General features: G+C 41.5%; 2 protein-coding genes across 2 annotated transcripts; one reads left to right on the forward strand and one right to left on the reverse strand.

Moving 5' to 3' along the window:
• The first annotated feature begins 5833 nt into the window (after window positions 1–5833).
• On the forward strand, window positions 5834–7833 carry LOC133606130 (tetraspanin-8-like). The gene is made up of 8 exons (XM_061959720.1): window positions 5834–6005; window positions 6412–6474; window positions 6549–6665; window positions 6744–6818; window positions 6896–6991; window positions 7077–7190; window positions 7260–7382; window positions 7462–7833. Exons 1-8 carry the CDS (start codon window positions 5946–5948, stop codon window positions 7600–7602), a joined length of 789 nt encoding a protein of 262 aa, XP_061815704.1. The 5' UTR covers window positions 5834–5945; the 3' UTR covers window positions 7603–7833.
• A 78-nt stretch (window positions 7834–7911) lies between these two features.
• On the reverse strand, window positions 7912–16834 carry rab21 (RAB21, member RAS oncogene family). The gene is made up of 7 exons (XM_061959721.1): window positions 16419–16834; window positions 11282–11341; window positions 11102–11209; window positions 10978–11041; window positions 10841–10895; window positions 10689–10777; window positions 7912–8447 (listed from the first exon to the last, which is right to left on the reverse strand). The coding sequence occupies exons 1-7, from the start codon at window positions 16551–16553 to the stop codon at window positions 8308–8310; spliced, it is 651 nt and encodes a 216-aa protein (XP_061815705.1). The 5' UTR covers window positions 16554–16834; the 3' UTR covers window positions 7912–8307.
• Window positions 16835–17460: the final 626 nt, after the last annotated feature.

Here is a 17460-nt window from a genome sequence, read left to right on the forward strand (position 1 = left end):
CCAGGGCTCAATCCTTGCCCCAATTTTATTTGCGCTTTACCTTCTCCCCCTTGGTTCTATTTTTAGGAAGTACAGTATTGCATTTCATTTTTATGCCGATGATTGCCAGATTTATTTTCCCATGGCACAAAATAACACGGTTCAACGTCTTATTGACTGCCTGCACGACATCAAAGTCTGGCTTTCAGCTAACTTCCTGAGCCTAAATGAAGACAAAACAGAAGTTATGTTGTTCGGTCCAAGTCGCTCTCCCTCCCCCAACGTTGACCTCGGCACTCTGACCCCGTATCTCAGCGACTCTGTCACAAACCTGGGGGTAAAGTTTGACTCAGATTTTAAATTCGAAAAACAAATCAGCAGCGTCGTTCAAAAAAGCTTTTATCAATTACGCCAAATAGCGAAAGTGAAACCGCTTCTATCAAGACATGATCTTGAGAAATTAATCCACGCTTTTATCTCGACTCGTCTTGATTATTGTAATGCCCTGTATGTTGGCATTAGCCAGGCCTCCCTCGCCCGCCTGCAGCTCGTGCAGAACTCTGCTGCTCGTCTGCTAACACAGACCCGCAGACGTGAGCACATCACCCCTATTTTAGCGTCCCTTCACTGGCTCCCTGTGCGTTACCGAATACATTTTAAACTCCTTTTATTTGTTTTTAAATGTCTAAACAACCTCGCGCCAACCTATCTCTCCGACCTCCTTCAGCCTTACTGCCCCACCCGATCCTTAAGATCAGCCGATCAGCTGCTGTTGACGGTCCCTGACACAAGGCTGAAGCTTAGAGGTGACAGAGCTTTCGCCGTTGCTGCTCCCAAGGTCTGGAACGACCTACCTCTGAGTGTTAGACAAGCCTCCTCTCTTCCTGTTTTTAAATCTCTCTTAAAAACATACTTTTATTCCATGGCTTTTAACACTGAGTGATATCCATCCTGCAATGGCGCCCCATAATACACCTGCTGTGATCCTGTTTTTATGTTTTTATGTTTTTATTAATTCTATTTTAATTATTTATTTTTTATCGTGTTCTGTTTGTGTTGTGTTGTGTTTGCTCGGTACTCGTTTTATCTTTTAACCTGCTCATTGTACAGCACTTTGGCTACCCCTGTGGTAAATTTTAAATGTGCTCTATAAATAAAGTTGATTTGATTTGATTTGATTTGATTTTAGACCCAACACTTGGCTTTAAAAAACATATTAAACAGTTGTGCCAGAGTCTTAAGTTCAACATAAAAATGTTCAAATGTATCAGGAATTCGTTAACACTGGAGTTAGCTCAAAGTTATTTTAATACAATGATTACGTCTCGTTATTATTGTATAACATGTTGGTCGCAGGCAAGCAAAATTACACTGAACCCTTGCACAAACAATCGCTCAAAATTCTTCACAGAAAACCACAACATGTTATGGTCTGATAAGCCGGTTTCGTAAATTGTAAGTTTTTTCTATGCGATCAGGTTTATTAGTAAATACCAAATTCAGCAAGGTTTGGAAGGAATGTGTAATTGTAGTACGGCTGCTTATCATTTGTGTCATGTAGAGGCTGTTTATAATATCCTTAAGTTTCTTTTAACCAGTCCAGATTAGAGTCCGCCATAACGATTTATTATTTCATACTGTGCTGTTTATACAACTGATCAATATGTTTATTCCAATGACTTCCAAAATTGAGAAGCTTCCTGTTAAGTTATCAGACTTTCATAAGCATTTACCATGAATTGATTAAACAAGTTCAAAAACTTATTCGGGTGTTACCATTTAGTGGTCAATTGTACGGAATATGTACTGTACTATCTACTAATAAAAGTCTTAATCAATTCAATCAATCAAAAGCAGATTTGATCTTATTGGAAAATTATGTGCTCACCTCATCACATTTCAATATGGAACAACAGATTTATTTTACAAAGAAACAAATCACTGTATTATGATGGCTGGATGCAGAAAAAGTATATGGTCGGTTGTAGATATTATGGATGCACTGTTAAGAACTGGTCAAGGGGGTGACCCCGGGATGCAGAGACGGGAGGCAAGTTTGAATAACAAAAAAAGAATGCATTTAATAAGTCCAAAAAGTGGAACAAAAAGCGATGGGGCAGAAATGCACACCATGCTAGTGATGGGTCCGGCAACACCGATGCATCGGCGCATGCGTCGAGCTCATAGAGCGAAACCCTGTGTCGGTGCGCGTACCGCTTTTAGAAAGTCACGTGACCGATCATGAGCTGTTTTGGTCACGTGACCGATACGCGAACTGTGTCGCACTGACGCCTCCTCTGTGCCCTGTGAGCGGCTCTTTTCTACAGCCGGAGAAATAATAACTAAGAAGAGAAAGCGTCTAAAATTGAATACGTTGGAAAAACTGTTGTTTTTTTTTAATAAAAATGTGTAAAAAAAAATAAAAAAATTTCCAGGTCCACAAGCATCCTCATTCACAACACGTTCTCTTAGATTTCCATGTTAAGATACATGTTCACATTATTTATTGACTGTATCTAGAAAAGACAAAAAATATATTTTTATTTAAATGAAGTTATGAAATAATCCTAAATGAAATACAATGACTTGGTTTATATTATTGTATATACTAGGTCAGTGGTTCTCAACCTTTTTTCAGCAATGTACCCCCTGTGATTTTTTTTTTAATTCAAGTACCCCCTAATCAGAGCAAAGCATTTTTGGTTGAAAAAAAAAAGACAAAGAAGTAAAATACAGCACTATGTCATCAGTTTCTGATTTATTAAATTGTATAACAGTGCAAAATATTGCTCATTTGTAGTGGTCTTTCTTGAACTATTTGGAAAAAAAGATATAAAAATAGCTAAAAACTTGTTGAAAAATAAACAGGTCATTCAAGTGATTCAATTATAAAGATTTCTACACCTAGAAGTAATAATCAACTTAAAGTGCCCTCTTTGGGGATTGTATTAGAGCTCCATCTGGATTCATGAACTTAATTCTAAACATTTCTTCACAAAAAAAAAAATCTTTAACATCAATATTTATGGAACATGTCCACAAAAAATCTAGCTGTCAACACTGAATATTGCATTATTGCATTTCTTTTCACACTTCTTTTTGACAGACATTTTAGTGACAAACCTGAGCTTGTGCTTCACGGAGTTTATGAACTTAGTCATATTTTGTTGAAGTATTATTCAATAAATATATTTATAAAGGATTTTTGAATTGTTGCTATTTTTAGAATATTTTTAAAAAATCTCACGTACCCCTTGGCATACCTTCAAGTACCCCCAGGGGTACGCGTACCCCCATTTGAGAACCACCATAAGCGGTAGAAAATGGATGGATGGATGTACTAGGTCATAAAATCAATGTCAGTTGAGTCGGTCCATAGGTTGCCTGTAGGGATTTTTAATGTCCAGCAGATGTCAGTATTTAGTGACACAGTATCGACACAGTATCAATACAGTTTTGCAATGTGTCGAAACGCTTCATGACGCCTCATCAACCCATCACTAGAGGCTAGGAAACAAACACAACAAAGTTAGAAATAACAGGACTAAGGAAAAGCAACGTACCAGAACTGGCGAGGCGAAGCAGGCGCATGCACGTGGGAGGTGCAGGATAAAACAACCGGCAGGACCCAGCTGTGGGTGACGAGCTTAAATACTCCTCTGTAGAAATAGGTTGCAGGTGTGCCTTAATTAGTGTCCACCCCTCGCTTGAGACTAATGAGCTAATAAAAGAGAAGGCAGGGAAATAAAAACACAACATGCACAAGGCAACTTACTTAATTAGGAGCAACTCTGCATCAAATTTCACTTTCAGCCACCTCTTTCTGAATTCAAACAATTGCACAAAGCAATGTCAAAACAATTTTAATTTTTGGTTTAAAATAGTTTGCTGTTCTGCTCATTATTAATTACACAATTTATCTTATCGCAATATTTCATTAACGGACGAAAGATGCACTAACCATTTTATTAGATCGTGTCTTACAGTACATTTTTATCTAGGTAAACAAAACAATAATAATAATTATCTCTAAGTTTGATAAAGACACAATTAAAAAAAAATAGATTTATATGTTTCTCTTCCATTACCACCCAAGATGAAATAAACTCACTTTAAAACCATGTAGCACTATATAATGCCTTGCAAAGGTCTATATACACAAATGTAAAAAAAATAAATAAAAAAAAAACTCCCCCAAACATACTGGATTTTAAAAACTACTTCAATTTGTATCTGAAATCCCTAACAATTATAAAAACAAAAAATTCCCAAATTTTTTACTCATTCTGTAAGTCTTTTTAGGTTCTCCCCGTGACTGCGTGGGTTCCCTCCGGGTACTCCGGCTTCCTCCCACCTCCAAAGACATGGAGGTTGATTGGCAACACTAAATTGGCCCTAGTGTGTGAATGTTGTCTGTCTATCTGTGTTGGCCCTGCGATGAGGTGGCGACTTGTCCAGGGTGTACCCCGCCTTCCGCCCGATTGTAGCTGAGATAGGCTCCAGCGGCCCCCGCGACCCCGAAGGAAATAAGCGGTAGAAAATGGATGGATGGGATGGATGGCTTTTGCGATATCTGTTCTCTTGTTTCTTGCTTATTTTATTTTGTTAGAATTTTTATTGAGGGTTGGACTCCGCCAAGGCTGCCCTTTGTCACCGATTCTGTTCATAACTTTTATGGACAGAATTTCTAGGCGCAGTCAAGGCGTTGAGGGGATCTGGTTTGGTGGCTGCAGGATTAGGTCTCTGCTTTTTGCAGATGATTTGGTCCTGATGGCTTCATCTGGCCAGGATCTTCAGCTCTCACTGGATCGGTTCGCAGCTGAGTGTGAAGCGACTGGGATGAGAATCAGCACCTCCAAGTCCGAGTCCATGGTTCTCGCCCGGAAAAGGGTGGAGTGCCATCTCCGGGTTGGGGAGGAGATCTTGCCCCAAGTGGAGGAGTTCAAGTACCTCGGAGTCTTGTTCACGAGTGAGGGAAGAGTGGATCGTGAGATCGACAGGCGGATCGGTGCGGCGTCTTCAGTAATGCGGACGCTGTATCGATCCGTTGTGGTGAAGAAGGAGCTGAGCCGGAAGGCAAAGCTCTCAATTTACCGGTCGATCTACGTTCCCATCCTCACCTATGGTCATGAGCTTTGGGTTATGACCGAAAGGACAAGATCACGGGTACAAGCGGCCGAAATGAGTTTCCTCCGCCGGGTGGCGGGGCTCTCCCTTAGAGATAGGGTGAGAAGCTCTGTCATCCGGGGGGAGCTCAAAGTAAAGCCGCTGCTCCTCCGCATCGAGAGGAGCCAGATGAGGTGGTTCGGGCATCTGGTCAGGATGCCACCCGAGCGCCTCCCTAAAGAGGTGTTTAGGGCATGTCCGACCGGTAGGAGGCCACGAGGAAGACCCAGGACACGTTGGGAAGACTATGTCTCCCGGCTGGCCTGGGAACGCCTCGGGATCCCCCGGGAGGAGCTGGACGAAGTGGCTGGGGAGAGGGAAGTCTGGGCTTCCCTGCTTAGGCTGCTGCCCCCGCGACCCGACCTCGGATAAGCGGAAGAAGATGGATGGATGGATGGAGAATTTTTATTGACCCCATTTTTTTGTATTGTAATTCTGCATCTGCACTGTTTTCTGAAAATTGTAATGGCATGTCTGTTTATAAATAAAGTTTTTTGTTCAACATAAAAAAACAGCCCCAAATTCCCCGCAAAAAAAAAATCCTGCTTGATTCAAATGATCTTCCCGGTATTGACACTCCCTCCCCCCCGCCTACCACGCGCCGGAAGCTACCAAATTTGGGCCTTTGTAGTCATTTTCGGGAAACTCCGCCCTACCCTGCGGGTGACTCTGACCTGTAAAACATGCTCTCTTCCGCTTGCCTCCTCAGTTCTTACCTGACCGACCTACCTACTTGACGACACCGCTGCAGTCTTTTGTGTTTGTATTGTCATCGTTAGTCAAAAAAAAAAGAAGCAAACATGGCTCAAGTGAACAGGTGCCTCAAGTTAACCTTCATTTTGTCCAACCTGTTCTTCGCGGTAAGTTGTTTGTTTCGGTTTAGGTTAAAGATGGCCGCCGTGCCAATAAAAAGTGCGCACTTGCCACACAAAGCTAACAAAGCTGTTATTCTTCTTTCGAAGTAACTTATTTCTACTTGCTAAACAACATTTTGACTTTTTACTCCCTTTCTACCACTTTTAAACATGTTTGTTTGTTTTCTTTTTTTTAACTGGCTTGGGTTTTATCGATGAATATACAAGGTGCAAAGATGGCGTAATTAATAGCTTTAGGGACGCCATTGAGTTAACTTTGATGTACCTTGTTGTTGGTAACGCGTCTAACTCAGACAGATGCGGACGACAAAAAGTTGAGAAGATATGGTATTGACCGTGAAAGTAAAAAAATACAATAAAACACTTTTTTTTTTTTTTTTTGCCATTTTAGATAGTGGGCGTGGTCATCATCTCTCTGGCTCTGCTAATGCAAGTGTTCACACGTGGAACTGATGTAAGAACACACACACACACACACACAGACAAGTTGCGCTGTTTATTTCCCACTGACTTGTCTTCCTGCCGCAGGTGGAAGGTCGTTCCACTGCTCTGATCCTGATGTACGTGGTTGGCACCATCACCATGTTGATCGCCGCTTTGGGAGCGTATGGAGCACACAGCCAGAGCCGAGCCGCGCTCATTGTGGTGCGTCGGTCACACCACGAAGTCCCTCTTCAGAGGGACCAACGTTCCCTTTCTCATCCATGTCATGTTTCTGTGCAGTTCCTGGTGTGCATGGTGATCGGAAGTCTGCTCATGCTGCGCGTTGGCATCCCCTTTGCCGCGTTTCGTCCTGAGGTAGACGCCGCCACCTCGCACCTGCACCGTGGCCGCTGTTCCCAGCATCTCACCCTCTTGACGTTTTGCGCGTGTAGGTGGAGAGCATGATGGAGGACAAGTTCCGTCAGATGCTGCCGTTGGATGCAACCTCCGAGCAAAACCAGCACATCACTAACAATTTGCAGGAAATTGTGAGACATGAGATCAAAGTCTGTATTGTTATGAATGATGACGTCACATGCTGATGTTGGCCTTGGCGCGCGTGTGTGTGTGTAGCTGCAGTGTTGCGGCCTCTTCAGCTACGACGACTGGCGCATGAGCATTCCCGACTCGTGTTTGTGTGACGGGGTGGCGCAGCTGGAGGGAAAATGTCAGACCGTCCGCTACGACGTGAGTGTTTGGATTACCACACCACTTAAAATCAGCACTCTACTCATGTGCGCATGTTTGTTTTTGCAGCTGCTGATGCTGCAGGTGAAGAAGTCGGTGTACATTCAGCCGTGCTTCCCTCTTATCACTCACTACGTCCTCTTGGGTCTCGACGTCATCATCGGAGTGGCCTTTGTGTTGGCCATTTTGGCGGTAAAAATACTTTTTTGCTTCGTAAAGGGTGTATGATGACACTTCACTTGACGCCACTTTTTGTTTTAATTTGTTGCAGCTGCTGGGCCTGACGCTGTCGTCCATCATCATCCATCAGCTGCGTGAAACCAGCCGACCCACCCTGATGATGGTGGTGCCCAGCATCTTCAAGTCGGCGCCCCCCAAGTACCAGGAGCTGCACAACCCTCCAATGTACTAGGCCATTTTGCTCTTTTGTTGGAGACTAATAGGGCATTTAGTTACAAAGTGCCTTAAATTACAAATGCACTGGCGCTATGGTAAAAAGCCTGCGCTGCAATTTTCTTGTTGATAAACTTTGGTCACATTAGAAACTACTGTATGAAGTAAAACATATGTACTTTATTTTGTAAATGGTATGTACTGTTTTATTCTTACGCGTAAAGATTAAAGAACTTTTTAAAAATTACAATGCTTCGTCATTCCGAATGGATAAAATGTCCGCTTGTGGTGTCGCTGCCCCCTGCTGGCCAAAGTACACAGGGCAGGAGACATTTCCCCAATTACAGTTTATTAAACAGCTGAATAATTATCTCTGAAAAAGTCTGATAGAAGAAAGCCCGTTACAGAATCAAGCATACACATGTCCACATGTTAAGATGTGAGGCCGCCATTGGTGATTTCTGCAGGTCAGCAGGAACGTGGAAAAATGGCCTCAGTGGCTTATTGTCGGTTAAATGAAAATATGCAACTTTTCTTTTCAATCAAGAGGTTTAAAATGCAGAGGAGGAAGCTGTCGAAGACAATCGATCAGCAAAGCGGGAAATCCCAGACGGGAAGTGATGTCATAATGCAGGCCATGAGACAGCTGTTACTACTTTTACTTTGAAGAGAACAATAACGACTTAACTCATTAAATAAGACTTCCCATGGAACAATGTGTGTGTCAGCCGGATGAGCAGCATCCTCCAGTGGGTGTGGCTTGTGGCTCATCATCAACAATTTGTACACCTCGTCTACTCGACGCTGCCTGGTTGCCTCCATTGCCTTTCGACCTCTCATCAGCCTGAGCCGCCTCCATCATTCCTGTGTATCACATAGCCCATCAAAAACACAGATGGCCACACACAAGATAAATGTAATAATTTGATCATACTTGACCTTTCACCAGTTTATCAAACACGCTAAAAACAATTCGAAGTAGTTTAGGGATTACACGGAATAATTAGCTGGATTTGTCTATCGCTTGTTAGTCTACGTACGACAATGGATAAAATGTGAGCATTTTTCTGAGAACATTTTAATGTCAGACATTAAATTAAAGGTTCATAACTTTTCATTATTCGATTACATTTACGATTCGATTAAACATTGATTATTGATGCAGTTTAAAATGTCTTGTTTCACTAAATAAGCATTTATCACTTTCAACTTTTGAAAACAGTGCATTTTAATAAGAAATGTCTAATACATTTATTAAATTAATGTAAATGTGTACAAAACTGGAACATAAGTGCCCTATAATAAAGGAGCTGGTCGGATCTCTCAGTGAGGTGGCTCGCTGCAGTCAGCAACAATTTCAAATAAATAAATTGATTATCGATTGACTCTCACTAATCGATTCTATAATCGTCAATGTCCGAAATGCAATGCATCTAAAAGTTGATTATTTCTTCCACCTCTACTTTTCATCTGTAATGTTTGTCAACATATGTGAAACAAATATATGTGAAAAATGTAAACAAAACAAATATTTCTTAGTACAGCTTGGATTTCTTGTAATCATAATTAATTGATTATTATTAATTAATTGTTATGCAGTGGTCATTAAGAAACGAGATGTGCCAGCACAACTTGGACAGCCTTGCTCCTTCATTAATTTAGAATATAGGTTTTGATTAAGTTTTAGTCAGTCTCAGTCTTTCAACTAAAATGTATTTTGGGGACACAATAATTCATAAAGGGGTCATATCATTATTGTATCCACATTTAAAACACTTCATTGTGGTCTACGGGGGTTATTTTGTCAAACTTTTGAATAGATATGGAGTCTACTGACAATGTAAGTTTGAACTACACGCTAGTTTGTATTATAAATGGCAACAGCGAGGATAGAAAAAATGAAGGAACTCATTCACTACAATATCAGACTACTGCAAAGGTATTTGATTATAACTTTACCAGATATAGAGATATCCGCTGACGTCACAACTGGCAAAAATGTCACATATAGAGCAAATTCCAATTAGCTTGTATGAAGGAACTATGAAGAAAGGCAAAATCGTTTTATAAATATCTCCGCCATGCCTCCATGGTTTGATTTCAAAATTTCGGGACTTACTCAGAACTCAAATATATAAAAACATGTACCTATAGGTAAGAAAAGTTTAATTTGCGTAATAGATCCCTTTTAACTAAGCTCATGACGCAGTAAGTTTAATGATGCGAACACGTTTGTCACTGGATATTTTCTAATACGCTTCTGCCTTGGAGACTTTGTATGTGTAAGTAATATGCAACTATGATTATATTGACAAATGTGTTGTTTAGACTTTATTTCTATTTTAATGAAGGACACTACCCGACATCAGTGTGTGAATTTGTGTGTGTGAATGGGTGAATGTGGAAATAGTGTCAAAACGCTTTCAGTTCCTTAAAAAAAAAGGTAGAAAAGCACTATACAAGTACAACCCATTTACCATTTACTACACATTATGCATGTCTTGTTTGTGTAGTGCTAGCTTTTAGTAGCCTATAGCCAACCATGTTTACCTATTGTAAATTACTTTACTAAAATACAAGAATTAAAGGACATTTAGATGTTAACCGGCGGTTCAACTTTGCATAAGTAAACGTGCGGATATCCTAAATCTATTTCGGATTGGGTACACCCATAATTACAACATACGGTAATGCTCTGCGGCGGAAACTAATTCACAGTAACAGTGGTACCTCTCCTACAATAATTTTGACATGTGGAGGTGTTTCTTGCAATTTTTGTGCTTTAAATTGAGAGTATTCATTAGAGTGAGAAGCCTCGTCACCGCTAGAACTCCGTAAGATCCGCCTCTAAATAAAGGGTCCTACTAAATAGCAATAGTTTATAGCTAAAGTTCAACATAACTCTTTTTCCCAACCATGGGAACGTAGAAAGTGAATGTGAAGGACATTTTTGTATCAAGAGCTTTCATATGCAGTCCAGACAAATAATCTGTGTCTGCGTGCAAGTTATTGAAAATTAGTCGCGGTAATTAGTTGTATCCTTCCTCCCAGCCTCAGAAATCCAAATTTTGTGAATGATAGTCACATGACAGCAGTGCTTCTTACTTTTACACAAGTCCAAGAAGAGCTCCTCAATGCCTTGGTTGAGCTTGGCTGACGTCTGGTAGTGTTTGGCCCCCACTGACGTCGCGTAGCTGCAACGACCACATTGACGTCAACAACACTGGTCACATGACGGCCATGACGGCATTACTCACCTCTCTGCATCCTCTGTAGAAACATTCCTGTCTTTGTCCAAATCGATTTTATTACCTGCACCACACATTGAACAGGATTGACTGCAGAGTTTTCTTCTGTTATCGTGCTTTGCGTTGCAATGACAACCTGGACTTACCTACTATACATAAACAAATGTCATTGCCCAGCATCTTCCTCAGTTCCTTCACCCAGCTCTTCACCTGCAAGGACAACATGCCGTCAGACGACAAGAGACATGCAGCTTGGCAGAAAGCGGTTACCTTTTGGAAAGATTCTTCATCGGTGACGTCATAGACAAGCACGGCTCCATTGGAGTCTCTGTAGTAGATTGGACCTAGCGCATGGAAGCGTTCCTGACCCGCTGTGTCCTGCAACGCACACGCCACGGTCACATGACCAGCCTCTTGTTGATGTGCGCGGTTAAATGTGACATGTCTCACCCAGATGGCCAGATTGACCCTCTTTCCTGTTATGTTCAGCTTCTTATTAAGGAAGGACGCCTGCAACACATTCATAAATTACAATTAAGATTAATACTGATGACGTAGAACACACATCCTAGTTTATCAAGGATATAGAAATATCCCAATTGTAAAGTACCGATTCTGACACTCGACAGAACTCCCCTGCAAATACTTTACAGGGAGTAAAATGTTATTTGGAATCCCTATTATAATTTAAGTTATACATGCTGCCAAATATATTTAAAATTCATCCATTCGCACACTGATTTTTTTGGGCCCTGCCGAGTGCCTGGCCGTTTGTTTAGTGACTCACAAGTCAAGTCCAACCAGCCATGTTCACTCATATTTTCCATCATTTACAATGCTAATTTCATGAATTTAATCAATTAAAAATACACCAGAAATGTGAAACCTCTTATATTTGTTTCTTTGTTTACCAAGCTTTCCAATGATGCCAACCTTTTCTAAAACTGGGGTAAAACTTAAAAAGTTATGTCATTTTTAACAAAAATCTCCCACCTAATATCATGAGCCAAATTAACTTTGTATTGAAGAAGTTGACCATGAATCAGTGCATTTTCACCGGTTTAAAAAGTCCATAACTTTCTTAATATTTATCACAGGAAAATTATACTTATATAACTGGAATCGTCTCTGCAAGCACTGTCTGGTAAAACTGGTTTCATGTGAATCCTTTTTTTTTTTTTTTAAATGTTACACACATGAATAGAGAAAATATGATGCAACATTAGCAAGAAGGCAAAGTAAATGTTACTTAAGGAATACTTAAGTGAAGGAGGGACGCTTGCTCTAACCACTAAGACAGCTAAGTGTTGTGGCAAAAACGGATTCCGTGCCAAAAATTGCTTCCCGCCGCGGGAGCGCGCACAACTTGGTAAAGCTGCACCGCTGGGGCTTCGTCTGTACACAACTGATACATGTAAGACAAATACACGTATTATTATAAGGTTTCTCATTGTATCGAATTGGGTTGAGTTTTTTCTTGCCCTGATGTGGGATCTGAGCTGAGGATGTCGTTGTGGCTTGTGAAGCCCTTTGAGACACTTGTGATTAAGGGCTATATAAATAAACTTTGATTTATATAGTGATTGATTTATTATTACAAGAATATGTGTTTGAAATGATCTAAGCTTAATCGTGTCCAAAAAAGGAAAGAGTTGGCCATTTCTAAAAGGTATTTCATGAGATTGTAAAGCACTGTTGTTGATCCGATGATGTGCGACAACCTCTTTATTGCTCAGCAGCTACATACCAATATTAACTGTTCTTTGTTCATGCACATAATATTAATACTGTTTATGGATGTATTCATTAAATCAATGTATTATATAGATACATTTTTTTTGTACGTCACAAAGCAGAAATTAATCTTTGAAAGACTTTGAATCACTTTTTGGCAACCACTAAATAATCATTTTGGGTTGATTTCAGCTTTTTAAAGGTTACTTCAACACGTAAACAGGAGAGTATGTGCTTTGTTATTATATATGTAACTCATAGGGGTTCTCGAGTAATTTATGCATAGATGAGATGTGTCAATATCAAAATATGTTTTTTGCCAACAAATATACATGATTTTAATCATGGATACATCCAAACACATTATTAATATTTATTATGTGCATTAACAAATAACAGTTAATATTGTATGTAGCTTTTAAACAAGAAATAGGTTTTAGCACATCAACATCGGCTGCAGTGCCTCAGACTGGAAGTCACTGCAGAGAGTGGTGAGGACGGCGGAAAAGATCATCAGGACTCCTCTTCGTCCTATCCAGGAAATTGCAAAAAGCCGCTGCCTGACCAGGGCTCAGAAAATCTGTAGAGAGTCCTCCCACCCCCACCAAGGACTGTTTTCACTGCTGGACTCTAGAAAAAGGTTCCGCAGCCTCTGTAGCAGCTTCTTCCCTCAGGCCATCAGACTCTTGAACGCATCAAAATAATTCCCTCAATTCCCCCCCAAAAACGGATTAACTCGCTGAATATAAAGACAATATAACGTACATCCATAAACGTGGATGCATATGAAAAAGTGCAATATATTTATCTGTACAGTAATCTATTTATTTATATCCGCACCCGATTGCTCTTTTATCCTGCACTATAATGAGCTAATGCAACGAAATCTCGTTCTTATCTGTACTGTAAAGTTCAAATTTGAATGACAATAAAAGGAAGTCTAAGTCTAAATAACAGTCTTTTACGATCTCATTAATACCAGAACATTTTAGAACCCTTTCATTTTCCAGACATGATAAAAACTAAAATATTCTCAAATACATTTCCTTACAATGACCACCAAACTCCATCAAACTACTGCCAGAACGTAAATGACCGCCATAACCACAACACCAGGGGGAGCTCCACAAACCACGTTAAACCCAAATTCCGATCTAACAAAGGTCTTAACTCATTCTCCTTCTATGCCACACCAATATGGAATGCACTCCCAACAGGTGTACAAGAAAATGCATCTATATCTTCCTTCAAAACCTCACTAAAATAACACCTCCAGGCAGCTACAACCCTAGACTAACACCCTCCCCACACCACATCCCACCTCCCCGGATTGTAAATAATCAAATGTCAGTAATCAAGTGTATATACTTGTTCTTATGCTTTCTGAGCTCACTATGTTCACTGCTCGCTGTACATATCCTACCAAGTCAGACCTACACTGTTTCAATGTCCATTTCTCAGATGATATAATTGTTGATGACTGAAGTGTTTATAGAAACCAAACCTAACCCCCCATTTAGTGGTCAATTGCACGGAATATGTACTGTGCAATCTACTAATAAAAGTTTCAATCAATCAATCAAAGCTAATGCGACAAAATTTCGTTCTTAACTGTACTGTAAAGTCCAAAGTTGAATGACAATAAAAGGAAGTCTAGTCTAAATAACAGTATTTTACGATCTCATTAATACCAGAACATTTTGAAACCCTTTCATTTTACAGACATAATAAAAACTAAAATATTCCCAAATACATTTCCTTACAATGACCACCAATTTAAAATGTTGGTCTTATTACAGGCAGGGTCGCCGAAAAGGGGGGGTAAAGGAGACGGATTCTAGGGACCCATGATGGAGGGGGGCCCGGAGAGGCCCCTAGTGAACCGGTTCCGGTTCATCGTGCGTGACTGCTCGCTGACTGCTCGCTGTTTCGAAAAAGCTAAGTATCGTTCTATTTGTGTGCTTTTAAATTGTTCTGCAGCTTTCTTTATTACTTTCTCAACATATTTAGTAGTACTATTTAACTTGCAAATCACCCGATCTCTGTCTCTCCACCCCTCCCGCAGCTAGCTAGCAGCTAGCTGCTAAGCTAACGAAGCTAGCGCGGAGAAAGGCGTCGCCGGGCGCCGGTCAGAAGGAGTCTACTCCTGCACACCGTGACCAGGACTTCTCGGAAGACAGCAGGAACTTCACTCGGTGACAGAAAACACCGTGAGTATGGCTTCCTGCGCGTCTTGCACCTTACTCACGGAGAGGCTGGCTCTGCTAGAGGGCCGTGTCCGCCAGTTAGAGCAGAGTAATCTCGTAACTTTAGATGTTGCGGACACATCTGCTAGCGTTAGCTGTAGCGAGCTAACTAGCCCAGCCTGTAGCAGTCCTAAGCGGCCTACAAGCTACGGTGTACCGGTTGAGACGCATAATAGATTTAGCTCTTTAGCTAGTCCTACACCCCAGTCTACCGGGCACCACACCTTAGTCATAGGGGACTCCATCACCCGAAACATAAAGCTTAGCAAACCAGCCACAATTAAGTGCATCCCGGGGGCCCGAGCACCTGACATTGAGGCTAATCTTAGGGAGCTAACTCGCAACAGGCCTAGTAAACACGTACGACAGGCTAATCGCACCACTAGTTATGCGAATATAGTTGTACACGTTGGCTCCAATGACACTAGAATGAGACAGTCAGAGATTACAAAGAGAAACATAGCCAGGACTTGTGATCTCGCTAGAAAGATGTCCAGGCATCGAGTAATTGTCTCTGGCCCCCTGCCTGCGAGAGGCAATGATGAGAGATATAGCAGATTAGTCTCGCTTAACAAGTGGCTGGCTAGCTTCTGTAGACAACAGGGACTAACGTTTATTGATAATTGGCCCTCTTTCTGGGGCAAACCAGGCTTGCTGATGAGGGACGGCCTTCACCCTAACCAGGAAGGCGCCATCATCCCGTCTAAGAATATAGACTACTGTTTAAGTCACATTTGACTAACTACACTAGAGCAAGCCCGGCCACAGGCAATTACAGAGCCTGCTAGTCCGGGTGAGGAGTCAGTTAAGCTAGAACTAGCCAGCACCAGGCTGGATAATTCCTGTACGCATAGCAATTTTCTTAGAATAACACACAACTCACATAATGTGTTTTCTGTTGTGAATGTGTCCGGGGTAGATATGCATTCTACTGAGGTGGCAAATCATGATGCGTTCAGTCGATCGCAGCATCAAGCAAACAATCTGAAAATTCCCGTCGTATCAATTCCTAGATATGGTCGAAACTATTTAAAGTGCACTACGTATAATAAACGCAACATTATTAATATTTCTACTACGGATAATTTAAACACAAACTCGTCAAAACAGCCCAATACTTATAATATGGGCTTTTTAAACATAAGATCATTGTCTCCCAAAACGTTATTAGTTAATGAGGTCATTAGAGACAACAATCTTAACGTCATTGGCCCGTATGTGGGCTTTGTACCGAGGATGTCGTTGTGGCTTGTGCAGCCCTTTGAGACACTTGTGATTTAGGGCTATATAAATAAAGATTGATTGATGATGATGAAATTATAATACAGAAAAAATAATGACACTGTGTTGGGGGCCCTGTAAAGATTCTTTTCATGGGGCCCAAAATCCCTAGCGGCGCCCCTGCTTACAGGTAGTAGTCAGTTGAGGACAGACTCAGCCCAAGCAGTGCAGCTTTAACAAGCGGTGTGCGCTCCCGCGGCGGGCATCAGTTTTTGACACAAGCCCGGTATGGGCGATAAGTCCATGGACCAGGTCCAGGTCTGCGTTGACACGGCCCGGTGGAACCCTGCCCTCGCCCCGCCCCGCCCCCACACGGCAAGTGTTACCTGTAGAGTCGTAATGTGTTTGTCGTTGAATTTGTTCTCGCAGTATCGCAGCACCATGGACGTCTTGCCCACGCAGCCTTCCCCCAGCAGCACCACCTTGAAGGAGAAGCTTTTGCCGCTGCCCGCTGCCGCCATGGCGGCCACTCGCTGTGTCACAACAAGCTAGCTGCTAATGCTAACGCTAAGGCGCCTCCTGCGTCGCTCACATCAGCACGCCCGAGCTCGGGGGGGAAATAGCCGAGAAATGAAGAAACACGCGTCGACACCTGAGGTGGAATACAAAAATAGACATGTAGAACGTACACTCAAAGCCAGGTGGTGTTGTCGTCAGTCTGACGTGAGCGGCTGATTTTCACCAACGAATGGCGTCTCTTTGACTTAGCTCCAGTTAGCCGGCTAGCACCAGAGATCGTCTATTCATGAAGACGCATCACCTGTGACCGTGAACAGACTTTGTGCGTTACGTCAAAAGTGGACCAAGGTCGATATAAAGTCAATGTAAATGTACCAATAGTTGAGATATGGGATTCACCTGGCTTTAAACTCACAATGCTACCGGGTTACAACACACTAACGGTGTTAATAAACGGCACCAGAGGAAGACATCTGTCCGCACACAATCTGTGATGTGTCACATGATGCGGCTCCGGCGCTCCTCATGATTTGTCAACAAAACATCTGACAGCTGTCACAATGTCCTTTTTTTTCCTATAAAAAATTGAAATTTCTCGCTTGTGACCAACAATGTGACACATTTTACTGCGCTTCATTATGACGTCACATACAACACAGGCTGTCATTGTTTTTTCTTGTTTGAACATTGAGTAATATCGCATATAAACATGCTAATATACATAACAATATTGTACTCAAATAATAAAGACATGTAATGATAAAGATCATAGTGTAGATCAGGGGTCACCAACCTTTTTGAAACCAAGAGCTACTTCTTGGGTACTGATTAACAGGGGCGCCGCTAGGGATTTTGGGCCCCATGAAAAGAATCTTTACAGGGCCCCCAACACAGTGTCATTATTTTTTC

Source organism: Nerophis lumbriciformis, linkage group LG05 (genome assembly GCF_033978685.3).
Source record: "Nerophis lumbriciformis linkage group LG05, RoL_Nlum_v2.1, whole genome shotgun sequence".
Classification (NCBI taxonomy): domain Eukaryota; kingdom Metazoa; phylum Chordata; class Actinopteri; order Syngnathiformes; family Syngnathidae; genus Nerophis; species Nerophis lumbriciformis.